This window comes from Rhinopithecus bieti, unplaced genomic scaffold (genome assembly GCF_001698545.2).
Source record: "Rhinopithecus bieti isolate Rb0 unplaced genomic scaffold, ASM169854v2 scaffold_3527, whole genome shotgun sequence".
In the NCBI taxonomy this organism is placed as follows: Eukaryota; Metazoa; Chordata; class Mammalia; order Primates; family Cercopithecidae; genus Rhinopithecus; species Rhinopithecus bieti.
Window position 1 is genome coordinate 204,278 of NW_016804488.1, and position 26,789 is coordinate 231,066.

General features: G+C 46.4%; 1 protein-coding gene and 1 long non-coding RNA gene across 2 annotated transcripts in view; one reads left to right on the forward strand and one right to left on the reverse strand.

Annotated features, from left to right (window-relative positions):
* The window catches only part of PKD1L1 (polycystin 1 like 1, transient receptor potential channel interacting), a 203,514-nt gene that overhangs the window by 23,193 nt on the left and 153,532 nt on the right, over window positions 1–26,789 (reverse strand). The window contains 9 exon segments of the mRNA XM_017868553.1: window positions 2,418–2,579; window positions 6,782–7,009; window positions 9,035–9,169; window positions 14,379–14,519; window positions 15,572–15,676; window positions 17,925–18,159; window positions 19,225–19,397; window positions 20,038–20,121; window positions 21,453–21,576. Coding sequence (XP_017724042.1) covers window positions 2,418–2,579; window positions 6,782–7,009; window positions 9,035–9,169; window positions 14,379–14,519; window positions 15,572–15,676; window positions 17,925–18,159; window positions 19,225–19,397; window positions 20,038–20,121; window positions 21,453–21,576 — 1,387 coding nt within the window.
* On the forward strand, window positions 19,626–25,614 carry PKD1L1-AS1 (PKD1L1 antisense RNA 1). The gene is made up of 3 exons (XR_014485072.1): window positions 19,626–19,676; window positions 24,043–24,212; window positions 25,525–25,614. It is a non-coding gene; the product is annotated as a PKD1L1 antisense RNA 1 (long non-coding RNA).

A 26,789-nucleotide genomic window follows, 5' to 3' on the forward strand; every position in this document is an offset into this window, starting at 1 on the left:
AAAAAAAAAAAAAAAAAAGAAACAAAAAACCTCTTTTTGTCCCCAGTTTCGGGTATGTCTTTATCAGCAGCTTCAAAATGAACTAATACACTAATACAGTAAATTGGTACCAGTAGAGTGGGGTGTTGCTGAAAAGATACCCAAAAATGTGGAAGCGACTTTGGAACTTGATGACAGGCAGAGGTTGGAACAGTTTGGAGGGTTCAGAAGAAGACAGGAAAATGTGGGAAAGTTTGGAACCTCCTAGAGACTTGTTGAATGGCTTTGACAAAAATGCTGATAGTGATATGAGGAAAAAAGTCTAGGCTGAGGTGGTCTCAGATGGAGATGAGGAACTTCTTGGGAACTGGAGCAAAGGTGACTCTTGTTACGTTTTAGCAGAGACTGGTGGCATTTTGCCCCTTCCCGAGAGTTTTGTGGAACTTTGAACTTGAGAGAGATGATTTAGGGTATCTGGCAGAAGAAATTTCTAAGCAGCAAAGCATTCAAGAGGTGACTTGGGTGCTGTTAAAAGCATTCCATTTTAAAAGGGAAATGGAGCATAAAAGTTAAAAAAAATTTGCAGCCTGACAATGCAGTGGAAAAGAAAAACTCATTTTCTGGGGAGAAGTTCAAGCCAGCTGTGAAATCTGCATAAATAGCAAGGAGCCTAATGTTAATCCCCAAGACCATGGGGAAAATGTCTCCAAGCCATGTCAGAGACCCTCACAGCAGCCCCTCCCATCACAGGCCTAGAAGCCAAGGGGAAAAAGTGGTTTTGTGGGTTGGGCCAAGGTTCCCCGTGCTGTATGCAGCCTAGAGACTTGGTGCCCTGTGTCCCAGCTGCTCCAGCCATGGCTGAAAGGGGCCAATGCACAACTTGGGCTGTGGCTTCAGAGGGTGGAAGCCCCAAGCCTTGGCAGCTTCCATGTGGTGTTGAGACTGTGGGTGCAGAGAAGTCACGAATTGAGGTTTGGAAACCTCAGCCCAGATTTCAGAAGATGTATGGAAATGCCTGGATGCCCAGGCAAAAGTTTTCTGCAGGGGTGGGGCCCTCGTGGAGAACTTCTGCTAGGGCAGTGTGGAAGGGACCTAGTGGAGCTGAGAGAAGAGGGCTACCGTCCTCCACACCCCAGAATGGTAGATCCTCTGACAGCTTGCACTGTGTACCTGGAAAAGCCACAGACACTCAATGCCAGCCCATGAAAGCAGCCGGGAGGGAGGCTGTACCCTGCAAAGCTACAGGGGCAGAGCTGCCCAAGACCATGGGAACCCACCTCTTGCATCAGCATGACCTGCATGTGAGCCCTGGAATCAAAGGAGATCATTTTGGAGCTTTAAAATTTGATCGACCTGTTGGATTTTGGATTTGTATGGGGCCTGTAATCCCTTTGTTTTGGTCAATTTCTCCCATTTGGAACAGTTGTATTTACCCAATACCTGTACCCACATTGTGTCTAGGAAGTAACTAGCTTGTTTTGATTTTACAGGCCCATAGGCAGAAGGGACTTGCCTTGTTTCAGATGACACTTTGGACTGTGTACTTTTGGGTTAATGCTAAAATGAGTTGACTTTGGGGGACTGTTGGGGAGGCATAATTGGTTTTGAAATGTGAGGACATGAGATTTGGAGGGGCCAGGGGCAGAATGATATTGTTTGGTTGTGTCCTGATTCAAATCTCAACTTGAATTGTATCTCCCAGAATTCCCGCATGTTGTGGGAGGGACCTGGTGGGAGGTAATTGAATCATAGGGGCTGGTCTTTCTCATGCTATTCTCATGATAGTGAATAAGTCTCACAAGATCTGATGGTTTATAGTGGGTTTCCACTTTTGCATCTTGATCATTTTTCTCCTGCCACCGCCTTTCACCTCCTCCCGAGTCATGTGGAACTGTGAGTCCAATTAAACTTCTTTTCGTTCCCAGTTTGGGGTATGTCTTTATCAGAAGTGTGAAAACGAACTAATACATCAGCCATGGAAGTAAGTGAGTATTCAATGTGCAAACACCTGGTTTGATTTGTTTACATTCATGTCTGGGGTGACTGACTCAAACAATGCACCTAAGGCTCCATGTTTTAGATAGAAGTTTGGGTTTGATAGCAGGCACCAAAAGCAAATGACTAACTCAGGGGACAGAATACAGCATGTCTGTGTCCTGGGGAAGACCATAAACTCTGTCTTTCCAACTGTACAGGTAATTATAAGGCTATAGGGAGTTAATGCAGGAGAACGTGCTTGGTAATCTGTAAAGTGTTTTAGAATTGCAAGGGAAAATTCCATGAGCTGCATTATGATTGAGACTAATTCTGTGGCTTTGCAATGAGATTTGGCATGGAAACATACTCATGCTTTGATAACTGACAGCAAAGTTCTGCAATGAAACCATCACCTTGAGTGTGTGCTATCACGCTCAGTAATCCAAGATCCCACAGCTTACGTGATTCTCAACCATCTCAGCCTCTTCCAGCTTTGGTGTTTCCAGTCTCAGAAAGGTGAGGGCCTTTTCCCACATATAAGCAGTGACATCTTTAAGTCTCACAAGAGATTTACTTTGAAAATATTTTCTTTTTCGGGGTAAAGTCATGAGAAAACCTCTCAGCTAGGAAAAGAAAAAAATAAAGACAAATTTCATGTTAGCAACCTAAATAAAGAGCCTCGTTAATGTGATAAACTATACAATGAAGATTATATCTGATGATGCTACTTTATGACCTTTTGGTAAAATAGTGATTTCTTGGTTAAAAAAAAGCAAAATCAGGAAAATACCTCTCCTGAATTGAACTAAATGGCAGTAAGATGATCTCAGCAATGGAAATTCATTGTATTATAAATGTTGTTTTCAGAATCTAACTTTGAAGACTGAGATTATCAACGCAATGTGCATGCCTGTAATGTAAAGTCTGTGTCTCACTTTTGGTGTCCCCTGGTGAGCCATTCTGAGCTGCGGGTGAGCCTCAGGAGAGAGGCCTGTGCCTGTGCCTGGGAGACCTGTAAGGGTCTTGGGTTCAGCAACCTGTTGTGCCCTCAGCGTGTGCTCTATAAGCCTCCAGGTGTTTTATTTGTTCACTGCAGACTGTAAGCTATTAGCTCAAAAGCGTACTGGTACCAAACTCAAATTTTTACACATCCAATTATTTTAAAAACAACCCAAACAAGTTTTTAGCCACGTAGAGCCTGTCAGCTTTACACACCCTGCAAAACCTCAAGGGACAGCAGTTACCCACTGCTAATGTTATAAGACCTCAAGCTGCCACTGGCCTCAGGAGCTTTCTGACCCAGAGCCTCCCCTCCATGCTGCCAAGCAGCATCCTCTAAGGGGTAAACTCCCTCTCTGCTGCCCCCTCCCCTGAGATCTCCCTTGCTCTTCCTCCTTTATGGATTGTTCTTGGCCCCTACACTGTAAACCCGTGGACAGTTTCATAGCATGAGGGAGTTCCCCCACATGGAAACACTTCAAAACATTACCCAAATAAAGCTTGTGTGTGTTATCATCTCTTGTGGACATACGTGTGTTCTTGATTGGTCCCCAAATCCCTCGAACCCCTCACAAAGTTTCAGAACTCTGCAAAGATGCTCAGGAGCCTGAAAGGGTGGGCCCCTGGTGTGTAAGTCTGAGGCCTCCCGGCTTTACCAGCAAAACAGCCACGGGGGATAGCAAGGCCTGACTCTTGCACCCAGAGACCTCAATGCAATATTGCCTGCCTGTTTCAGCAGATAGCATCCAGATGCCTAAGCACGATATTCAAGGCCCTTCATTCCTGACTCTAACCATCCTTTTCAGCACAATGTCCACTTGACCCAGAACTCCAGCATGGCCCTCCCTGCATGCCCCCTGTCTAAAATGCTGATCTCAGCAGTTGTCACCATGAGTGGAACTCCTTATCAAGGCTCCGTCTCCTGCTGTGTGAAGATTTCCTGGTCTCCTTAGGAAGAATAAATGAGTCTCTGATCTAAGTTTCTTGCTATTTGAGGACACTTCTAGTTAGGCTTTAAAATTGCCTGTAATTGTGTAGGATCTGTATGCTGAGAACTATAAAACAGTGATGAAAAAAAATCAAAGACTACCTAAATAAATGGAGAGAAATACAGAATTCTAGGATTGAAAAAACTTAATATTAGGATGACAACTCCCCCTAAATTTGATTTATACTTCCACAGCAAGTTCAATCAAAACATCAACATGATTTTTAAAAAAGATATTAACAAGATGATTCTAAAACTTACATTGAAAGGCAGAAGAGCTAGAATAGCTACAACCAAAACAGAATAAAGCTGGAGGACTCATCCATGCTACTTTAAGATTTGCCACAGAGTGATCAAGACCTCGTGGGATTGGCTAAAGGAAAGATCAATCGAGTAGAAAAGAGAACCCAGATATAGATACACACAGTCGATTGCTTTTTGACAAAAAAGCACCTGGAGGCTTATAGAGCACATGTTGAGGACACAACAGGTTGCTGAACCCAAGACCCTTTCTGGTTTCCCAGGCACAGGCACAGGCCTCTCTCCTGAGGCTCACCCACAGCTCAGAATGGCTCACCAGGGGACACCGAAAGTGAGACACAGACTTTACATACAGGCATGCACATTGCGTTGATAATCTCAGTCTTCAAAGTTAGATTCTGCAATTCAATGGAGTAAATATTCTTTAAAAAAATTGTGCTGGAGGCCGGGCGCGGTGGCTCAAGCCTGTAATCCCAGCACTTTGGGAGGCCGAGACGGGCGGATCACGAGGTCAGGAGATCGAGACCATCCTGGCTAACACGGTGAAACCCCGTCTCTACTAAAATACAAAACTAGCCGGGCGAGGTGGCGGGCGCCTGTAGTCCCAGCTACTCGGGAGGCTGAGGCAGGAGAATGGCGTAAACCCGGGAGGCGGAGCTTGCAGTGAGCTGAGATCTGGCCACTGCACTCCAGTCCGGGCGACAGAGCGAGACTCCACCTCAAAAAAAAAAAAAAAAAAAAAAAAAAAAATTGTGCTGGAATAATTGGATATTCATTTATAAAAACAGGAACTCTGTTCCATACCTCACATCTTACATTAAAATTAGCTCAAAACACATGATTAACCTAAATGTAAAACATAAAACTACAAAAATTCTAGAAGAAAGGCCGGGTGCGGTGGCTCAGTCTGTAATCCCAGCACTTTGGGAGGCCAAGGCTGGAGGATCACGAGGTCAGGAGTTCGAGACCAGCCTGACCAACATGGCGAAACCCTGTCTCTGCTAAAAATACAAAACTAGTCACGTGTGGTGGCACACGCCTGTAATCCCAGCTACTCAGGAGGCTTAGGTAGGAGAATCACTTGAACCTGGGAGGCAGAGGTTGCAGTGATCTGAGATCACGCCACTGCACTCCAGCCTGGGTGACAGGTGAGACTCCATCTCAAAGAAAAAAAAAAAATATAGAAGAAAATAATAGGAGAAAATATATGTGACCTTGGGTTTGGCAATTCATTTTAGCCAGGGCACCAACAGCAAAATCCATAAAAGAAAACATTGAAAAACTGGCCTTTATCAAAATTTACAACTTCTGCTCTGTAGAGATGCTGTTAAGAGAATAAAAGGAGAAGCTACATATTTGTAAATCACATATCCAATTTAAAAATGGTATTCAAAATATAAAAATCGCCATAATTGTTTGTATATGCCAGTCTTCCCCTCTGGACTGTGAGCTCCCTAAGGCAGGAACCAGTTATTATCTTTGTTTCGCCATTGCCTGAATATAATGGGCATTCTTGAGGTTTTTGTTGAATGAGTGCGTGAATGAACAAATGATAGATGGGTGGGTGGATGGGTGGACAGGTAACTAGTTTGGTGAGCAGGTGGGTGGATGGGTGATCAATGGATTTATGCATTCATGGATGAGCAAGAGTGGAGAGCTAGGATCACTGATAAAAGCAAAGGGCTTGGGCCTGAGTGTTGTCAAGGTGTGGACATGAACAATCACTTTTAGTTTCCCTCTAGCTACTCAACTAGAGTACCGGTAGACTTTTAAGGACTGTAGAGAATTTTTATCCACTTACAAAGCTTGAATATTCAATTTACTGCACTTGTAGTGGGCTCTACAATGTGTCAGAAACTACTACTCTAAAAGGCAGGCACACCAATATGCCTGCTAGGAATGTGGCTAGAGTTCTAAAGGAGACAAAAACCAATAGCACAGGACAATGGGTGCAGTAAGGAGGCATGCTCAGAGCCTTCGGGGCTCCAGGGGAGGATCGGTGCTGGGAGAGCTTCTAGAGGGAACACCACACTGACCCTGTGTGGAAGAAGAATCTCTTCTTCCGTTGAAGGAGTTTAAGCCGCGTATGACATGACTAGATTTGCCAGTGGCAGATCACTAGGAGGGCGTGAAACAGGGAGCCATTCCTCCTTTGGCACCTAGCCTGGAGAACACGTCCAGTGGAGGGTGGCTGATGGGAGTGCAACTCTGATAAGATGGAAAGACTGAGAAAAGGCAACAGATACCCCTGAGGCAGTGTGAGATTGCAGATGAAGTTCAAAGCAAGAAATGATGTGATTCAGTGCAGGGTGAGGGGGGCCAGGGAAGCTTCCTGGAGGAGGTGGCACCCTGGGGTGGCTGCTGTCGTGCTGGACTGTTCTAGAGTAAGGGAGAGTCAAACCAACTGTGTTTGACTGACCTGACCTCCCAGGGCAGGTGAGCTGGGCAGCAGGGATTCATTACTATGAGATCTGGCCTGTGTTGCCTGGCCCTGTCCACGTGGACCAGAGTTTCACTGCAACAGCAAATGAAACTTTTACAAATCATGACTTGAAAGTTGGGGACGTGTTTACTTACCATTCCAAAACACAATGTGGCAGAGACTGTTAAAAGGATCCCAAAGTAACAAGCCATGGCCCGCTGGTCAGACTTGGAAAGGCCAAGGAGGGAGTCTTTTTGGCTTCTGGGAAAATGAAATAGCAGCCCGGGGAAGGCGTCTGTGAAGGTACCAGGTGGTAGAGCCCACATAGTGAGCAGAAATCGGCGCAGGTGGGAGAGGGCAGCCAGCACCAGGGCCCCCGCCAGCTGGAGAAAGAAAAGCCAGAGAGCACTGACCTCGTCACCTCTTCTTAGGAGTGGAAGACTCAACTTCCAAATGTTGAAAATAGAGACGAACTTGGAGGGGCAGTTTTGGGAGTGTGGATCAATCACGTCATCCCTGGTTTTGAACCCAAAAGGCGGTGTCGCCCTCTCACCCCTCTCCCAGGCCTCCCTCCTCCCACCCCACCAGCCCCCCCACACTGTGGCTGGTCTTCCTCCTCCCTTTCAAGGGCTCTTCCTGCCAGTGCCACTCTCCTTTCCTCAGCTGCCTCCTCTGCCTGTGGTGACAAGCGGCCTGCTCCCCTGGCCTTTGGGCCCCTTAGGAGGCCATGGTTGCCACGAGGAGGCAGCTCCCTCACCATCTTTATGTCCCTGCACCTGGCCAGAGCTTAGTAAAATAAACCCCTTAGGAAGCATCGGGAGGGCTTTCCGATTTTGATGTAAATTTGGTTCAGGTTAAGTTTCATGGTCCTGGTTGATCTAACAGACTGGGAACTTGGCCTGGGATCTAAGGGGTTGCATCATTGGCCTTGTTCACGCTTCTCACTCCATCTGCTCCAACCAGCTCTGGTGCTGACAAGTATTTTCTCAGCCTGGATATCAGACCATCAGGCTGTTGTCCCATAGGTCCACACGGGGCTGTGTGTGTAGACTGTGGACGGGCCTGCAGAGAGGCCCTACCCAGCTGCAGCCATAGTCACAAGCTGCGTTCTGTGTGGGTCCTTGCTGGATTCATGTGTAACCCTGGACGGGTACCCAAAGACTTCCCTATGAATGCACTGGGACTCATTTTAGTATTACTTACTCCACAAGTGAAATCAGATATCAGTGGAACTCGGAAGAAAGACAGTACAATCTATGAGTCTACAACTGGACAAATTGAGCTGTGTGGTCTCCCGGTCTCCTCTTGATGCCTATGCATCTATACTTGCTGCAGTTAGAATTCTGCTACTTAATTTGGACATAAATTATTTATATTCTGGGCTTTTTTTTCCCTTACATAAAAGCATTTTTGCATGTTGGTAAATGGTCTCAATAATGACTAGTTTAATCGCTCTGTAAATTCTACACGCATATAATCTCAAAGGCCAGTAATAACCTTCAGGGCAAACATTGTTAATGCTTTTTCTGGAGGCAGAGGTTGGGCAACTGGCTGGTGCTCACAACAGTGAGTTAGGGCGTGGGACAGCTGGGTTCGAATGCCACTCTCTCTGACTCTCAGGTTTGTTCTCTCTGCCCTGGTTTGCTGAGCGTGTTTCTCCACTGCAAGGCGAATAAGGTTTGGGGAACCCCTTCCCTGGAGCAGGAGACCTGTGCTTGGTGTCCTGTGTGGCCTGGATGCTGACAGCCAGAGCCTCCTAACTCAGGGCACTTGGCCAAGACTCTCCCTTGGCCCTGATTGCAATTCTGTGCTGTACTAGGGCCTGTCAGGTCGGAGCAAGCTCTTTCCCTGCTGGGACCAGATCGGAATCAACAGCACTCCAGGAACTTCATCAGGGCTCCAAGCTGTACTCCAGACCTGTTGATTTGGGGCTTCACCCTCCAGACCAGACTTCAGGACCAGCCCTGGAAGAAGACTTGGCTGTGCCCTGGGCTTTGAGCCAGGCAAACCTGAGAACCTTCTAAGAAGAACCGTGCCTGCCCATAGATATCTTGGTTATGATAGTTAAATGAAGTAATCTATGAAAGGCCCAAAGTGCCATTCCTGGCACTTAGAGAAAGCTCAGTAGGTGTTAATAACTACTTATATTAGTAATAATGACATGCTGTTGTAAGGTATAGTACAGAGCAAGTGTTTCATAAGTCACGATCATTGTTGTCATGACCATAACTTACTATATAACTATTGATATCAGTTATCTAAAACCGCACGGTAAGGGGTTAGAAGACTGGAATTCTAGACAGTGTTTACCTTGAGAGCAGTTTGTTTTTCCCTTGAGAAAGGCTGACAAGAGTACACAGATCAATGGTTTACAAGGGAAATCACATGATAAAGGGGAGAGTTCTTACCACTGCTACAAAGATGGTGGGGAGCGAGTGGCGCGTCATGGAGGAGCAGGATGCCATTGTGTTTTGAATGCCAGGAAGATAGACACATTTTAATGTGAAGAGGAATAAGAGGATTCCCTGGAGCCATCGAGCCCTCTAAGACAGAAGAACAGAGCAGTCAGTGTGTCATGCCAGTCACTGAAAGGTGCAGACATATTCACAGCTGTCAGCCGTGCATAAAGAGTTCATTGGATTTGATGATGTTATATACACCCATGAGTCTCCGAGGAACATCAAGTGCAGATGCCTGCAGAGGAGAATGAGTTGGAACTAGGGCTAAATACAAATCATAATGCATTTTGAGAAGACCTGCTCTGAATTCTGGCCTGGCCATTTCTTTGAACACCAAGATGGAGCAGGTCTAGCAGGCACACACAGATGGGACTCTGTCCACCCCACATCTGTTCTCCCTGTCTACGCCGCAGTCTACTGGGCTATAAGAAAATCATTACCACGGAGGGGGCTCAAAGAAGTATTTAGTGCATGCTTATTTCCTTCCCCCGCCCAGTTACATGTACAGAATAGGGCACCAACACTTTCCAAGTAGGTTTTTAAAAATGTAATCCTCGCAAATACTGGAGGTACTCCCCTTTTACAGCTCTAGAGTCTATGGCTCAGATAAACAGTGTGAACAGACAAACACGGTACAACTGGAGGCACGGCAGACCCAGGGGCAGACAGCCTCCTGGACTCGTCCACATTCACAAGGCCTCTAGGAAGGCTCTTCCCTTCTCCCCTCCCTACCAGGGACTCACAGGGAAAGTACTTCTGTGTATGATCTCATATGCTCTCACCAAAATTGTAAGGTCAAGAGAAAAGAAATGACAGCTGGATGGTTTAAAATCTATATGGGCAATGAATCAAGGTTTTCTGTTTGTTTTATTTCCTCAGTAATTGGGACAAAGTCAACAATGACTTCTGACAACCAAAACCTAGAGAAGCTGTGAGTGGCCGTCACTGCTCGGGTTCCTTCAGAGCAGGCAGGGCCACACATAGGAGAATGGGGATGGATAGGGCTCTAGCCAGCACCAGCCAAGAGAAATGCAATGCAAGCTACGGGTGGAATTTTCTAGTAGCTACGTTTTTAAAAGTACAATTAAACAGAGTAAATGTATTTTATAATATATTTTGTTTAAATGAGTTCATGTCAAATCATATAAAATAGCATCATGTCAATATGTAACCAACATAAAAATTATTGCGGTATCTTACATTTTAATTTTTTTTTCTTTTTTTTTTTTTGAGATGGAGTCTCGCTCTGTCGCCTAGACTGGAGTGCGAGTGCAGTGGCTGGATCTCGGCTCACTGCAACCTCCCGCCTCCTGGTGAGTTCAAGCAATTCTCCTGTCTCAGCCTACTGAGTAGCTGGGACTACAGGCATATGCCACCACAGCGGCTAATTTTTTTTGTATTTTAATAGAGACGGGATTTCACCATGTTGCCCAGGCTGGGTTTTTGTTTGTTTGTTTGTTTGTTTGTTTGTTTGTTTTTTGAGACAGAGTCTCGCTCTGTCACCCAGCCTGGAGTGCAGTGACGTGATCTCAGCTCACTGCAAGCTCCGCCTCTCAGGTTCACGCCATTCTCCTGCCTCAGCCTCCCGAGTGCTGGGACTACAGGCGCCCACCACCACGCCTGGCTAATTTTTTGTATTTTTAGTAGAGATGTGGTCTCACTGTGTTAGCCAGGATGGTCTCGATCTCCTGACCTCGTGATCCACCTGCCTCGGCCTCCCAAAGTGCTAGGATTACAGGTGTGAGCCTGGGTGCCCTGCCTGCCCAGGCTGGTCTTGAACTCCTGAGGTCAGGCAATCCGCCCGCCTTGGCCTCTCGAAATGCTAGGATTATAGGCGTGAGCCACTGCACCCAGCACATTTTTAATTTTTGTACTAAGTTTATGAAGTCCAGTGAGTATTTTACACCCACAGCACATCTCAGTTTGGACTATCCCCATTTCGAGTTCTCAACAGCCATCTGTGGCTAGTGCTGACTATTGGACAACACAGCTCTAAACTTCTGTGGACAGAGTGAAAGGGCCCCTTTCTTGCCAGCATCTGACTGACGGATGCCATAAAGCCTTCTGAGTAATTCACCATTACTAGGACTTTCATTTATGGAATATCTGCTAGGTGCCAAGCTGTTCAAAGGATATGTTTGGATATGCATGTACAAATACACACACACACACACACACACATTCAAATCCTGGCAAAACCCCCAAGGTGTGTATCATAGTTCTACCTTACTAAGACTTGAAGAAAGTTAAGAAACTTGCCCAATGGCACATGGTCAAAGCGGAGCTGGGAGTGAGTTTTAGGTCTGCTGACTCTAAAGCCTGTGCATTTTCATTTTCACATGCTCAAATCATAGCTCTTTAATTCTGGGTGTTAAATTCCATCATCAGAAAGTCATTTGTGCTTATCTTGAAGATGACTCGTTCTTCCAGCACCTGGGATGCAGCCTACATTGAAGTTACAGCTAAATTCCTCTAACTGTCTTTACAGAGAATAATTTGATGAACAGCACAAGAGGTGCCCACAGAACTGGAATCAGGAGGGAAAGCCATTGTGTGGGCAGAGGCCAAGGTGCCAGAACAGAGATGGGTACACGAGGGCACCTCAGAGGACAAATATTGTCTACAATGCACATTTCCCAAAAGTTGGCCCTGAACACACAGCAACACAGCAATAGAGCTGAATGGTGGGAGATACAGGTTCCTGCCTTGAGCACTCCTGGGCCAGGACAGTGTGGACCATGTCCTTGGAGGGCTGTTCCATTGCATTATAGTTCTGTGCTTAGGCATGCGGCTACCCAGGACCCCAAGACCAGAGGCCAATTCCAGTGCAGCTCCTATGTCAATGTGAGTGACCTTGCGCCAGTTGCTTAACCTTTCAGAGCCTCGGTCTAGATGGGTGGCATATTAGTGCCTGTTTCATTAGATGGTTGGATAGCTTAACATACACGTGATTATATAGAATTTAGGCAGTGCCTGGCAGACACAAACCTCAGTACATGTCGGCTCTTCTCAGAAGCTAATTGAGGGAATGGAAATTGACACCTGCCCTAGACAGGATCCCCAGGGAAGAGGGACTCTCCCCAGTTAAGTTTTTCTGGCAGGGGCAGGGAACATAATAAGAAAGATAGGACAACGGAGGGGGGAAGGGATATGAGGATGAACTCACTTCCCAAGGCCAGAAATCAGGAGGAGGCTATTTACTCCAAGTCACCAGGGCAGTATGTAGACCAGATTCATGTTTGCCCTAATCATGCTTCTAGAAAACCTCCCCTGCCCACATCAGGTGAAAAGAACATCCTACAAAGTGTTTCACTCTGCCCCACCTTCCTGAGGCCCACACCTGCTGGCCATTCAGTGACTAATCAGATGCTCTTGTAAGCTGTGCACTGAGAGAGAGAAAGCCAGTCACCATCTGTGGGCCTTTAAGCACAGGCTAGGGCGTACCAGGCATGTTGGCATTGCAGCCGCCAGGGTCATGCAAGGCCGCAGTTACATGGGTAAGCCAGAACCCAAATAGTAGGAAGTGGGTTGACTAGCAGAGCTATACTGTAAAAGGTAGACCAGGAAGCCTGCTGTCTGTCCCAGAGAGTGATGCCAATAAATTAAGCAGTCAGTCCTCATCAGGCCCCAGTATTGGTACCAGGTGAGCAGTAGTGAACACACTAGATACATTCTCTATTCTGCAGCTTCCAGCCTTGTGGGGGAAGACAGTAAACCAAATAATTGCTTAATGCCAATTTCATTAGATGCTGATAAGTGCCTGCATAACACGTCCCTAGTTGGCCTTGGCCAGCCCAGCTCTTTCCCTTTTCTTGCTTATAGTTCTCACAATAACTGTTGAATTTGCTAGGAATGCAACATCCGGAGATAAGGAGGAACTACGTGGAACAGCGTGGGCTCTGGTCATGTTCCTCTGAGAAGAGGATGCCCTCTAACACTTTAATACAGCATGTTATGTTCCCCCAGCTTATGAAACTTCAGGGCAGGTGACTTTCCGGGCTCTCTGAACTGGTGCAAGTGGGACACTCATAGACAGGACTCTGTCGGGACACACACAGACGGGACTCTGTCCACCCTGGTCAGCTTTCCTGAGCTGGGGGGCACCAGCTCACCATGCAGCCCAGGCTTCTGCTGTCTCTGCCAATCTGTGAGTGACAGTTGCTTTGCTTTGCTTGTGCGAGTGTTCTGTCTTATCAGACTCATGTATTCTTTTACTTCAGGAGAAAAGCCAAATCTTCGGCTTGGGATCCTTTAGAACCTGTTTCTTTCCTCTAGCCTAGGGAGTTTCTCTTACTTGCAGCAAAGTAAGAGTTTGCAAAGGAGGCAGGGACTGGGGCACTGGTGGAGGAAGCAGAAGTGTAGCGGAAATGAGCCTCATCCTGCCTGGTTCTCCTTACACAGAGGACAGGAGCCAAGGGGTGAGAGGGAGGTTGTAGGGGAAATGGATGGCCATGGGGAGAAGGGGCCTGAAGCTGGAGGGGAACTGGCCCTTGTTCTCTAGGTTGCTATAGGACTCACCCAGCCCTGGGGGTGGCCCTGGGGCCCTGACCACCATCTAGATGGGAAAAGGAGGGCAAGGGGGGTAGGGAAGGGGCTAGTTCTGAGGGCAGCAGGGTAAGGAAGCAGAATATGTGGGCTCATCTTCCACGACCACAGGACGGCAGTGTCCCGTGCTGTTGTGGGGGGATCCTGCCCCGTCTCATGGGCCTCCTCCCCGGGGCTCGTCCAGTCCCATCTGTGCTCATTTGCCTGCTCCTCCTGGTAGGAGCTCCCATCCTGTGGGGAACCATTCCCTGCAGGAAGGGCCGCCTAGGGGAAAGAGGTGCAGGGACTTTGAAACCAGACTTCCCTCTGTTGAGGGACCTGATGCTTTCTGTGAGCCCTGGTGTCTTCACTTGCAGAGTGGCTAATACTGCCTGCATTTATGACTGTCACCAGGATGAAGAGAGAAAATAGTGTGTCTGAGCAAGTCAGTGCTAGCCTCCTTCCTCCACACTGCATCAACACCTGCTTCCTGTGCCCCTTAGGGTCCCCTGGAGGCACTGGGGAAATTCCAGGCTCTTGAGTTCTGCTCCACGCAGAATCCACACACCCCGTGTTCAAAGCACGTCTCAAGTTCTCCAGGCCCTTCACTGACTGTCCTGGCCAGTCCCATCTGCCAGCTCAGAGCATCATCTCTCAATATGGAACAAATCTGTTATCTCGCACCTTCTAGAGCTTGTGTGACCTCTGCCTTTTGGATGGCATCACAGTGCATGGCCTCTATCTGTATGGCCCTGAGCACACTATGTACCTGATTCCATGATGTCATAAGGGTGAGGTCCATAAATGCTTGGCAAAGTCCTCTGTGAAACTGGTCAGTGACGTCTCCAGCAAGAGTAGCAAGGTGGCCGGAAACTGCATAGTAGGTGAGGCTCACTCCAACCACGGAGAGCTGCAACATCCAAGAGAAAGGCCCTCAGATGGCTCCTGAGGAAGGGTTTACCTGGCACCCCATGTGACATGCATTGTAAGTTACAGTGATGCGTTGCTTAACAACAGGGATGCCTTCTGAGAAATGCATCGCTGGGCGATTTTGTCCTTGGGGTAACATTATAAGGTGCACTTACACAAACACAGACAGTCCCACACACCTAGGTTATATGAGATAGCCTATTGTTCCCAGGCTACAAACCTGTGCAGCGTGTTCCTGTATTGAATACTGTAGGCAATCATACACAATGGTAAGTACTGGTGTATCTAAATATATCTAAGCATAGAAAAGATACACTAAAAATACAGTATCCACCTGTATCAGCACTTACCATGAACGGTACTTGCAGGACTAGAAATGGCTCTGGGTGAGGCAGTGAGTGAGTGGTAAGTGAACGTGAAGGCCTAGAGCATTACTGTATGCTAATGTAGACTTTAAAAACACTGCACACTTAGGCTACACTAAATTTGTAAACACATTTTTGTTTCTTCAGAAATAAATTAACCTTAGCTTACTGTAACCGTTTTACTTAAAAAACTTCTAACTTTTTAACTTTTTACTTTATAATCACACAGCTTAAAACACAAACATACTGTACAGCTGCACAAAAAATATTTTCCTTATATCCTAATTCCAAAAGCTTTCTTCTATGTTTAAAAGTTTTAAAAAATTTTATTTTAAACTTCTTTACCAAAAACTAAGATACAAACAGACCTATTTAGCCTAGGCCTACACAGGGTCAGAATCAAGATGTCATTAGGTGACAGGAATTTCTTAGCACCATATGATCTTACGGGACCACCACCTCGGCTGAAATTCGTGTGGTACATGATGGTGACTGTAACAACACTAAATGATGCCTGATCTCAAATGCTGTTTTGAGATTAGAGGGAGAAAACTGCAATAATGTTAGCAGTAGCTAGTGCATAATCAATTTCTTATTTAAATTATTTTTTCAAGATACAAACAGTTTATTGTTATTTTTCAAAAGAAAATGACACAAGAGAGGCTACCTCCAGCCAGTTCCTTGGTTTTTGCCAGTAGCTGAAGACACCCTTGTCCATCATATGGTAGAGTTGAACACAGAGGTGGATCAGGCTGAGCACCAGGAAGACCAGCTGGTGGAGAGAATGTAAACACACAAGATCAACACGAATGCTGATAAGTTGTTTTTTGGTCTAAACATGTGAGCGGCTCCCCTGCCGATCACCTTTGAGTAGCCAGGATGCAAGCCCATTTCCTGTTCTGAAGAGGTTTAATCCTAAACTTGCTCTTCGGTAGGCACTTGGGGTGGTTTGGTGCCTCTTCACAAGTCAAGCACTCACAGAAACTCCATGCCAGGGGTTAGAACCCAAGATGGTCTCTGCACTCAGGGAAAGCATGGAATATGGGCATCTACAGCCATTAGGCCTCCCGACTACCATGCTGATCCTCCAGGCCTGCCTTGGCACCACTCAGAAGAGTGAGTTTCTGTGCACACGTGAAATAGATAACATACAAACGATATATACATATATATTAGTTTTCTCAGCCAAGTAAAGCCTTCTTTTAAAGCTCCCTTATAAGCACTTTCTTAAAGTTCTCTATGTGGTTCTCTTTCCATTGGTGAGTTACCTGTTGATTCATGCCTTCAATCACTAACCCAAACTCAAATTTAGTTATGGATTTGCAAGCAACCGAAGCACATCAGCACGGCTTTATGCATCTTCTCTGTCCTCTGTTGGAGTTATGTGCCTTGTGTCCCATTGGCCCGCTGTAAGGAGCTACACACCTAATCAGAGCAGGGTTCACTTTTGGGTGCTGCAAGGTGTTTAACAGCAGTGCTGTGCTGTTCTCTATTGGTGCCTGAAGCAAAGAAACTATCAGGAAAACTGATCCTGCCGTTGTCTACAATTGCCATATTTTGTCCAATATGATGTTTTGATATGAATTCTGATGTTTATAAATATTGCACCAGAATACCGTTTGCCGTGATTACCAAGTATTTGTGGTGCCCCTTAAATTGGATGCCTAGGGGAAGTGCCTCATGCGTCTCCCCCAGGCAGACTCTGACCAGTGGCCCAGCCTCCCAACCTCCATTCCGCCCACTCCAGTGCGAGCTGAGCTCTATGCAAATCACAGCCTTTACTGGGCCGCTGAACAGTCCCTAGAGTCTAAAACCTCTTGGGACTCCCCTCTCTTCACTCCTAAGGCAAAGTAACCTTGACCTGAAGCGTCAGCAGGACCTAGTTCTTCATAGCAGAAAAGTCAGCTACAGGCAGAAAATCAGGAAAGTTCCCAAGGAATAACTCAGAGTGACTTCTGATGATGTGGATTGTTCAGTGAAGATATGTGGACATATTCCATCTCACCAAAACCCTGGGTACTATGGACTGAAGTTTTGTGTTCCCTTGAATTCACAGGTGGAAGCCCTAACTCCCAGTATGGATATATGTGGGGAAGGGGCCTATAAGGAAGTAATCAAGGTTAACTGGGGCCCTGGTCCTATAGGATTAGTGTCCTTACACAAAGAGACCCTAGACAGCTCTCTCTTGCTCTCTTTCCCTGTGTACACCCACAAAGAAGAGGTTCTGTGAGCACACCGTGAGAAGGTGGCCATCTCCCAGGACTAGAGCCCTCGCCAGAACTTGACCAGGCTGGGATCTTGATCACGGAATTCCAGCCTCCGGGAGTGTGGGAAATAAATGTCTTTTTTTTTTTTTTTTTTTTTTTTTTTTTGAGATGGAGTCTTGCTCTGTCGCCCAGGCTGGAGTGCAGTGGCGCAATCTCGGCTCACTGCAACCTCTGCCTCCCGGGTTCAAGCAATTCTCCTGCCTCAGCCTCCCGAGTAGCTGGGATTACAGGCGCCCGCCACCATGCCCAGCTAATTTTCATATTTTTTTTTTTTAGTAGAGATGGGTTTTCACCTATTGGCCAGGCTGGTCTTGAACTCTTGACCTTGTGATCTGCCTGCCTTGGTCTCCCAAAGTGCTGAGATTACAGGCGTAAACCACCACACCTGACCATAAATGTCTCTTTTCAAAGCACCCAGTGTAGGCTATTCTGTTATAGCAGCCTGAGCTAAACCCCCGGGGGAATCTAAACATCAGGCCCAATTCCCCCGTGATGAATTTGGTACCTCAAGACAGCTCTATATTTGCCCTTGCCACACATGTGAGGATTGGTTTCCCCACTGGGGGTCTTCTTCGTCTCGTGCCCCAGCACTTACTGTGATGCCTGCCACATGAAGTAGATGTGACAAAGAGTGTGACCGGAGGGGTGGGTGGATGGGTAGGGAACTAGTCCTGTCTGGTGGAGAAGCCCAGCCCAGGTGAAGCCCCATCTCCCTGTGCACCTCCAGGAGGCCCAAGAGGCAGGTCAGCTCACCTGGAGAAGCACGAGGTGGTACTGCAGGGCTGAGTCACTGCGGAAGATGCTGAATGACTCCACCAGGCACGAGGGGACGAGACTCCCCGTAGGGAGGATCTCCACGCTCAGGGACACGCTGGTGAAGAGTTGGGTTGGAGGGTTATAGAGGGTGAAGTGCACAGACACAGCCCTGGTGCTGTGGTCAATCCATGTGCTGGCCCTGAGTCGAGACAGGGCTGTGTGGGCTTCGGGCCTGTAAAGCAGCACACACTGGGGTAGGGCAGGGCAGGGAGGAAGCGCAGAAGTCCACTGAGGCTCCCAGCTGCAGGTCCCATGCCGGGAACACCCCATGCAAGACTTTGCAAGGACACACAGTGCCTGGGGCTTCAAGGAGCAGGACAGATGGCCCTCTGTATCTAAGGGACCTCATCAATAGCCCTCTGTCCTCTCTCCTTGCCCCACCCTCTTCCCTGCAGCAGCTCAGGGGACCCTCAGGCAGGAGGGACCTGGAGAACGGAGGCCTCAATTTCCCACCCCACCCCATGTGAGGCAGAGATGCCCCGTGTCTCTCCCCAGGGACTCTAGAATATTCATTTTTTCTTTCTTTTCTAGAGACCCCATTGTTTGGAACAGACAAGCTGGGGGAAGGCAGTTACTAAATACTAATTTGTATTTAGTAACAAATCATTTCCTTTTTAAAGAGTATTACTCAAAGGCACACATTACTGTAACTGTCTAGAGCTCCCCGTTGGTCTAAGACCATCCGTGTTACCACTGGATCAGCACAGCTCCAGCCCAGTGTAAGGTGCATGCTGCTCGGGGAGCCCCGGGCGGCTGTGGGCAACAGTGTGCCTGGCTGGATGGGGCAGGCAGCTTGACCTCAGACCTAGCTGCAACATGGGGTCGTGCTTGTTACGCACTTGAACCTCCACCCCTCACCCTCAGGACGTGGGAAAAGTAGCACGGGGCCTACTCCACAGAGCTGGGTGAGGATTAAATGAGACAGTAAACACCCAGCTTGGCACAAGGTCAGCACGCAACAAATGCTCCTTATATTCCATGAGCTCCAGATGTTCTAGCAGTCACTTTTTGAAAGAACGTTTGCTCTGTGCTCTCCCACATGGAGGCCTGAGCCTGTGTGATGCTTCTATCATTCACAACAATGACAAGTCTTGCTGGAGCCCCTGGCAGTGGTGCGCTGACCTCGCGGGCCTGTCAGGAGGCTGCACCTGCTGCAGATGCACTGCGTCCAGCAGGCACCCGAGCTGGAGTGGCGGCATCAGGCAGGATGAGCGCCGGACCTTTGAATCTCACTGACCTTGTTCTGCCTAGGCTGAGCACACAGTCCTTCCTTGCCCCATAGCCCCTGGCACCATTCAGGGTCACGTTTTGGTTCTCTGGGTCTATCAGGTAGGGGTTCTCAGGGCCTCCACCTTCGGGGCTACATGTAGGAATAGAGTCTTCAGTGGGCACTGAAAATGGCCAGGGAGGCTGTAGAACAAACCAGCAGTCAGAAGAAGACACAGATGCTATTCCTAAGGCCACCCTGCAATCTGGGGTCTCCAGGCCTGGCCGCCTGTGAACACCTGCTCTGTCCTGCAACATGGCGCCCTTCTCTCCTCATAGGATCATTCTGCAGCCTGTTTCGTGGTCTACAGACTCTAGCTCAAGCTACAGGATCAAGGTTCTACCCATGGAAGGTTGGCGTCTGAGGTGTGTATGGGTCTAAGGCTTAGAGCACTTGAAGACTTCTCCATCATGAGATGCCAGGTAAAATGCCCATCTCAGGGCACACCCTCCCCATTAGAAAAGGATATATGAATATTCTATTTTTTGATTGTTTGATTAAAAATCCTAGTTTTGTCTAGAATGCCAGTCTCTAAGGCCAAAGAGTGAATTGAATAAATCTGCAGCAGAACACCAAGGAAGGAAGAGGCTTTGGGAAAGGGTTCATAAGGGTTAAGAAAGGAAGGGCGAGACTTGCCCTCTCCCCAGCCCTGGCACTGACAATTCCAATCACCACCGAACTCTCTGAGAAGTTCAAATGATCTGCCAGGGTCCTGCCCCAATATTGTCTAGACTTCTCTAATTCCATTTATTTTTGGAAGCAAAAGGAAAAGGAACATCTTACCTTGCATAAATGGCTAGGAAAAACTTTTAGTTGCTTAATTACAGAACTGCCTATTAGATAGCATTTTCCTCCAAGAGCTCCAGGCTGAAAGGAGAAAAAAGATCATGAGGACTGGGTGTGCTGAGGACTTCAAACCTCCTCATCAAGCAGCGCTCAAAAGGCTTGGGGATGCTCTGGGTAACTCCACCTGCTACCACAGAGGTCAGAGTTTTACTTTCCTTCCAACACCATTTTAGGGATATAACCAACATTCTAAGAAGGCAGCAAGGCTTCCAGGCTTGTCCTGGAAAAGGGTTAACATTCAAATGATGTCCGTAACTTGCGTCACACGAGAATACTCTCTTTTATCTTTTTTGAAAGTTTCTCCAGCATCATCAACCCAAGAGACTATATAGAATACAACAAAATAAAATTAGAAATAAACTGCTCAAGGAATACGGACAAATATATAAATATATTTCTCTGTCGTTTTTAAATTTACAGACAGAGAAAAGCTCTGTCACCCAGGCTGGAGTGCAGTGGTGCGACCTCAGCTCACTGCAACCTCCACTCACTGGGTTCAAGCAATTCTCCTGCCTCAGCCTCCCAAGTAGCTAGGATTACAGGCATGTGCCACCATGCCTGGCTAATTTTTGTATTTTTAGGCTGGAGTGCAGTGGCATGATTTTGGTTCACTGCAACCTTCACCTCTCGGGTTCAAGCAATTCTCTTGCCTCAGCCTCACAAGTAGCTGGGATTACAGGCACGCACCACCACACTCAGCTAACTTTTGTATTTTTAGTAGAGACAGGGTTTCACCATGTTGGCCAGGCTGGTCTCCAACTCCTGATCTTGTGATCCATCTGCCTCGGCCTCCCAAAGTGTTGGGATTACAGGTGTGAGCCACCATGCCCAGTATGTTTCATTTTTAAACATGGAAAAGGGGTTGAAAATAAAAGATGAGCAAGGAATGGGATTATGCAAAATGCATATTAACTTTTCAGAACTTGGGATCAGCCTCACCTTTTTCTGGAAGCTTCCTTGCACTTCCTCTGTTTTGGTGTGGTTCTTGTGTTTCCTTGTCAGGGTATTTTGCACACGGAACTAGAATCTTCTATTTCCTGACCTCACACCCCATCAGCCTGAGGGCTCCTGAGGCTCTGCCATAGCCCCTGTGTCTATCTCAGGCCTGGGAAGCACAGTAATCTGGAGAACCCCGTGCAGCTCAGCAGGGTGTAATGGGATGGGGCCAACGGGTTCCGGCAGGAAAGGAACAGGATGCTCTGCTGGGACCCGCTGGAGAGCCACCGGCCTTACACCTGCATGCTCACTCAAGAACCTACGCAGTGCTGCGGTTCAGTATTAGTGACTGTTTCACCCACTGCAAGATGGCTTTTCTGAGATGATCTCCTATAAAGAGGAGATGGAATGCTCACCTGAGCCCCTGGCACACGGGTTGTTGGGGAGCCTCCCGGGTACAGGCTGTCCAGCAATGTGGTCAGACTCCAGTCCCACCAGTCAGTGATGTTTCTCAGGCCACCAAAGGAGTTTCTGCCATTTCTTAATGCAAGAACAAAATAAAAGTTGTTTTGCATCAACAAGAACATTTAAACGTGAGAACAAAAGCATATTTTCTTGCCAATTTTTCTCTCATTCAGATTTCAGGTACTCCGCAGGAATTAAACTAAAGCTGCCTGCAGCGTGAAGCATGAAACCCTGGAACTCACTTTGCTCCTTAGCAGCAGGAGATAAGAGAGAATGGTGGATGAAGCACTTGTTCATTTGCTCAGTCAGTCAGTCACTCAACAAACATTACTATGCAACTACTAGGTGTCAGGCACTCTTCTAGGCACTGGGAAACAGAAAATCAATTATCTGCCCTCCTATGGGGAAACAGGCAACAAATAAGATAAATAAGCAAACATATACTATGCTGTGACAAATATGAAGGAGGGAAAAAAAAAAAGCAGGGAAGACAGGCAAGTGGTGGAGTGAGCAGATGTTCAAGCAGCCATGGAAGGCTTCAGTAGGTGGTGACGTCCAGCAAAGACCTGAAGGTGAGGGTGGAGCCCGTGGTCGTCTGAGGGAGGCTATTCCAGGCAGAGGGGATGGTGAGGGCTTCCACAAGCCTAAAGGGTGGGAAGGTGTGGGGGCCACAGGGCTGGTGCAGAGGGAGCACCGGGGCTAGGGTAGACAAGGGAGGCTCTGGGACACCCAGACCAAGATCCAATCCTCTCTCTGCACTGACTGCCGACTGGGCGCAGCGTGTGACTGTGAGTGGCAGATGTGAAAGCATAGATGAAGTGCAGTGTCGGCACAAACACTAGTCTGTTTTCTTTCCAATTAACTTCTTTATTATGCTTACAAATGTGCTTCATTTTTTTCCACCAAGGAACTGATTTAAAGGAGCATTGAAATAATGTCAAATGAACAAAATTTATCATTTTTAGTTTGCTCAGACACTGCCATAAAGCCACATGCATGGGCCAAGGCTGCACATGGCAGCGGCAGGGTGTACATTTGGCTCTGAGCTACAGCCAGAGGCAAAAGGATAAAATCAAATGTTCCTAAGAGAAAGCAAAGTACCTCTCACCTAACTCTAAAAAACTTTCTCACACATGGCTTCCCATGAACAGTCACTGAAGAATGGCAAGGATGGGGTGCTCATCAACATGCCCTCAGCAAACAGAAATGGCTCTGATTTGGCTGTTTCATCCTGGTTTCTCTCCACAAAAAGGGGAGACCAAAATAGTTCTCAGGAAAAGGAATGTTGTCCTAAGGTGAGAAGAAGTTAGAAAGAAGTACACGCAATTGAATGCCTGGTCCAGCACCAGATCCAGACTACTCCAAAGAATGAACACACCGTGAGTCATTCAGATGATGGCCGTGGCTTTGGTAAACGAGGCCTGAGAGCAAAGTTGGGCTGTAGACAGCAGACCTGGAGCCGACTCTCATTGTAAGAGCCAATTTTGCACAACTCCTGCCAACTCCATGTTCAGTGATGTCACACTGGTGGTGTAAAAGACCATGGTGGTTCCGGGCACGGTGGCTCATGCCTGTAATCCCAGAACTTTGGGAGGCTGAGGCAGACAGACCACCTGAGGTCAGGAGTTTGAGACCAGCCTAGCCAAAATGATGAGACTCCGTCTCTACTAAAAATACAAAAAATTAGCCGGGCGTGATGGTGCATGCCTGTAATCCCAGCTACTCAGGAAGCTGAGGCAGGAGAATCGCTGGAACCCAGGAGACGCAGGTTGCAGTGAGTCAAGGTCATGCCACTGCACTCCAGCCTCAGGGACAGAGTGAGCCTTCATCAAAAAGCAAACAAACAAACAAAAAACCAAAACGAAACAAAACAAAAAAACCATGGTGGGAAGATTTACACCATGGAAATTGGCTGGCAAATGCTGTAATTTTGCAGATAATTTAGAAACAGTTTTTTTAAAACCTGATAGTCATGACAATAATTGGACAATATTAAAAAAACCAAAGACTAATAAATGTCACCAGTATGTAGAGTAATAAAGAGATGCAGTAGCTTCAACCAATAATCTATATATACTATAAATGTGTTCGAAAATTTCCATATGGCTGGGCATGGTGGCTCAGGTCTGTAATCCTAGCACTTTGGAAGGCCGAGGTGAGTAGATCACTTGAGGCCAGGAATTTGAGACCAGCCTGGCCAATATGGCTAATGCCCCATCTTTACTAAAAACACTAAAATTAGCCAGGCATGGTGATGTGCGCCTGTAGTCTCAGCTACTTGGGGGGCTGAGGCAGGAGAATTCCTTGAACCTGGGAGGCAGAGGCTGCAGTGAACCAAGATCACATCACTGCACTCCAGCCTGGGCAACAGCGAGGCTCTGTCTCAAAAAAAAAATTTCCATAGCATGTATGAGTAAAAGTCTAGTGAATTAATTTATCTGACTGGTTTTATTTCCTTTTTCTTACAAAGAAATGATCTCTTATCCTTTCAAGTATTTGATCTTTATTGGTTTGTACATCTTTAGAACTTAATCTTTGCAGGTCTTTTATTGGGTACTGGTTCTTAACTCTGGACTTCTCTACAAGTTTTGTCAAACTATCAAATGCAGAGCAAGTTGGAGGCCTGCCAGAGCACCCAGAGGATGGAATGAAGCAACAGGGAGGCATCAGGAAAGGAGAACACAGATGGAGACAGAGGTGGGAGGCATAAGGTGAGCAGATACATCTCTGTAAATATTTATGCCAAAGGAAAGGATGAATGAACCAGGGGGCACAGAGATGCAGTGAAAGGGCGGGAGGGTAGGAAAGAGGCAAAGGATGGCTGGAGGTGAATTTTCAACTGAGGAAAGTGTTGAGCATCTGCTGTGGGAAGCAAGATGATTTGACAGACAAACATTGTACATTTATAGCAACTAGTATGCTCCATATTCTGTGTTTTTAAAGAATAAAGTATAGACATTATAGCCATGTTGAGTTTGTACCACTTTCGGGGAAATGGTATCACTTCTTGACACTTGCTTCCCTATTGAAATAACATCAAGAAACTAAAAAAGCCCTGAAAATAACCCAAAGCACCCAATGACCAGACTGTAGACATCTCACGCCTCATTCCTGGCACATCCAAAGTGCAGGTAGTGAACCCAATGAGCCAGGAGTATTCTGGCCCTGTCTGTATTAATTACCACAATTACATAAAATAAGCCCACAAAGCTGGCTACACAATGCAAAAGATAAAATCAGCTGCTTACATTTATGGCACTTGGATAGAACACTTGCTTCATTGATTGGTGCTTTATTTGCTGGTTTATTTTTTGTTTTATGTATTTATTTTTTTTGGAATTTCATGAAGTATTTCATAAGTTCAGAAACACTTCAAATACAACTTAAATATGGCAAAATCCAAGAACGCAATGACTTCTTAAGACATAAATACTCAGTAGTCCAGTTCCCTCCCTTTACAGATGAAGGTGCTAAGTCCAAGCACTTGCCAGAGTCACCTAGCAACCAAACATGAGTTGGGGCCCTGATCTCTGAACTCTGTTTCATCCATTTCCCCTCCTGGGCTTACTTAGCTTCTCTATCTGGAATGCTAGTAAATGCCAAACCCTCAGTTGTTGATGTTTCAGGATTAGGTATTGGGGGCTAGGCGGTGAGATGGAGAGGGTGCACTTTAAACATTCCATTACCAACTAGGACACACAAATATCCCTGCCTGGTGGCCAGAGCACCCAGAGGCAGTGGGGTTTTGCATCCTTATGGGAAATATAAGATCTATGCAAATCCACAGGAGTTGTGAATGTGGGCACATCAATCTCATCTGCACCTGAGATCTCACAAATATTATCTCAGCTGCAATATTTCTGATTTGACTATCAAGAAGCAACAATTCATATGAGAAATATGCCAAATGATGTTGACTTGTGAAATGTGAGATAAAAAATAAACTAGCAAAAGTCAGAGGTTTTTCATGTTTAGATTTCCATTTTCAGAGAGGACCAAGTTATCACTTTGTTTTGCACACAGCGCCACCTACTGGCACAGTCTTGCACTTGCACAGATAGGAGGGCTGAAAAGTTGGTCATGGATGGAAATAACTGCTCGTTTCACAAATAAGGAGGCAGAAAATTCCACTTAATTTTACTACTAGAATGCTCAGCAGAAAAAAAAAAAAAAAAAAAAAAAAAAAAAAAAAAAAAAAAAAACTTGGATTACTGAGCTACAGAACACCCAGACTCATAGCACTGGGACTTCCAGGTCTTACCTTATGAGTGGTTCACAACGCTGACAAAGGGGACAATATCCATTAGCCATTATCTTGTTGCGTATGAATAACCCTCTCTCTTACAAAAAAATAAAGATAGATATGTTCTGAAATAATTGATAAAATTAAATGGACTTTCCAGCCACTCACTTCTGCCAAAAAATCTAACCAAAAAGTATTTATATCAAATTGAATTACTTAGTCAAAGGCAACACACTCATAGAGCTGTTGCATAAATGTGTCTTTAAATATTCACCAGGGTAAAATAAGGTAACTCCTGGAACACACCGAATTATTGTATTTACCAGCATTGCAATCATAGCAAAGAACCAATATTATTTCATATCATGCACTTTAGAATTCAAAGCCACACTGCCTTGAAAGGACTATCAGACTGACTATTTGTGGCAGGTAAAAATAAAGCCTAACCATGGATTCAAGAACAACTCTCAATGAAAAAGGAAGACCACATTAAATGCACCTGTTGGTGACAATATGCATCCCAATTTTAGAAGCACTGAGACATGGAAAAGAAATAGGATACAACAAAATGCTATCATGCTTGCCTCTGCCTGGTGGCATCACGGAAATTTTTCTGCTTTTCACTTTTCGGTTCTGCTAGATTTACCTATAGTCAACCTCTACTTACAGAAAGGAGGAGGAAGAAGCAAATGAGTAACCTGAGAAATGATCAAGAGCTTGAGAGGTGTTAGAAACTGTTTGAAGGCTGGGCACAGTGGCACACACCTGTAATCCCAGCACTTTGCGAAGCCAAGGCGGGTGGATCACTTGAGGTCAGGAGTTCAAGATCAGCCTGCCCAACATGGTGAAACCCCATCTCTACTAAAAATACAAAAAGATTAGGCAAGCGTGGTGGCACATGCCTGTAATCCCAGTTACTTGGGAGGCTGAGGCAGAAGAATTGCTTGAACCTGGGAGATTGCAGTGAGCCGAGATCGGGCCATTACACTCCAGCCTGGGTGACAAGAGCAAAACTCTGTCTCAAAAAAAAAAAAAAAAAAAAAAA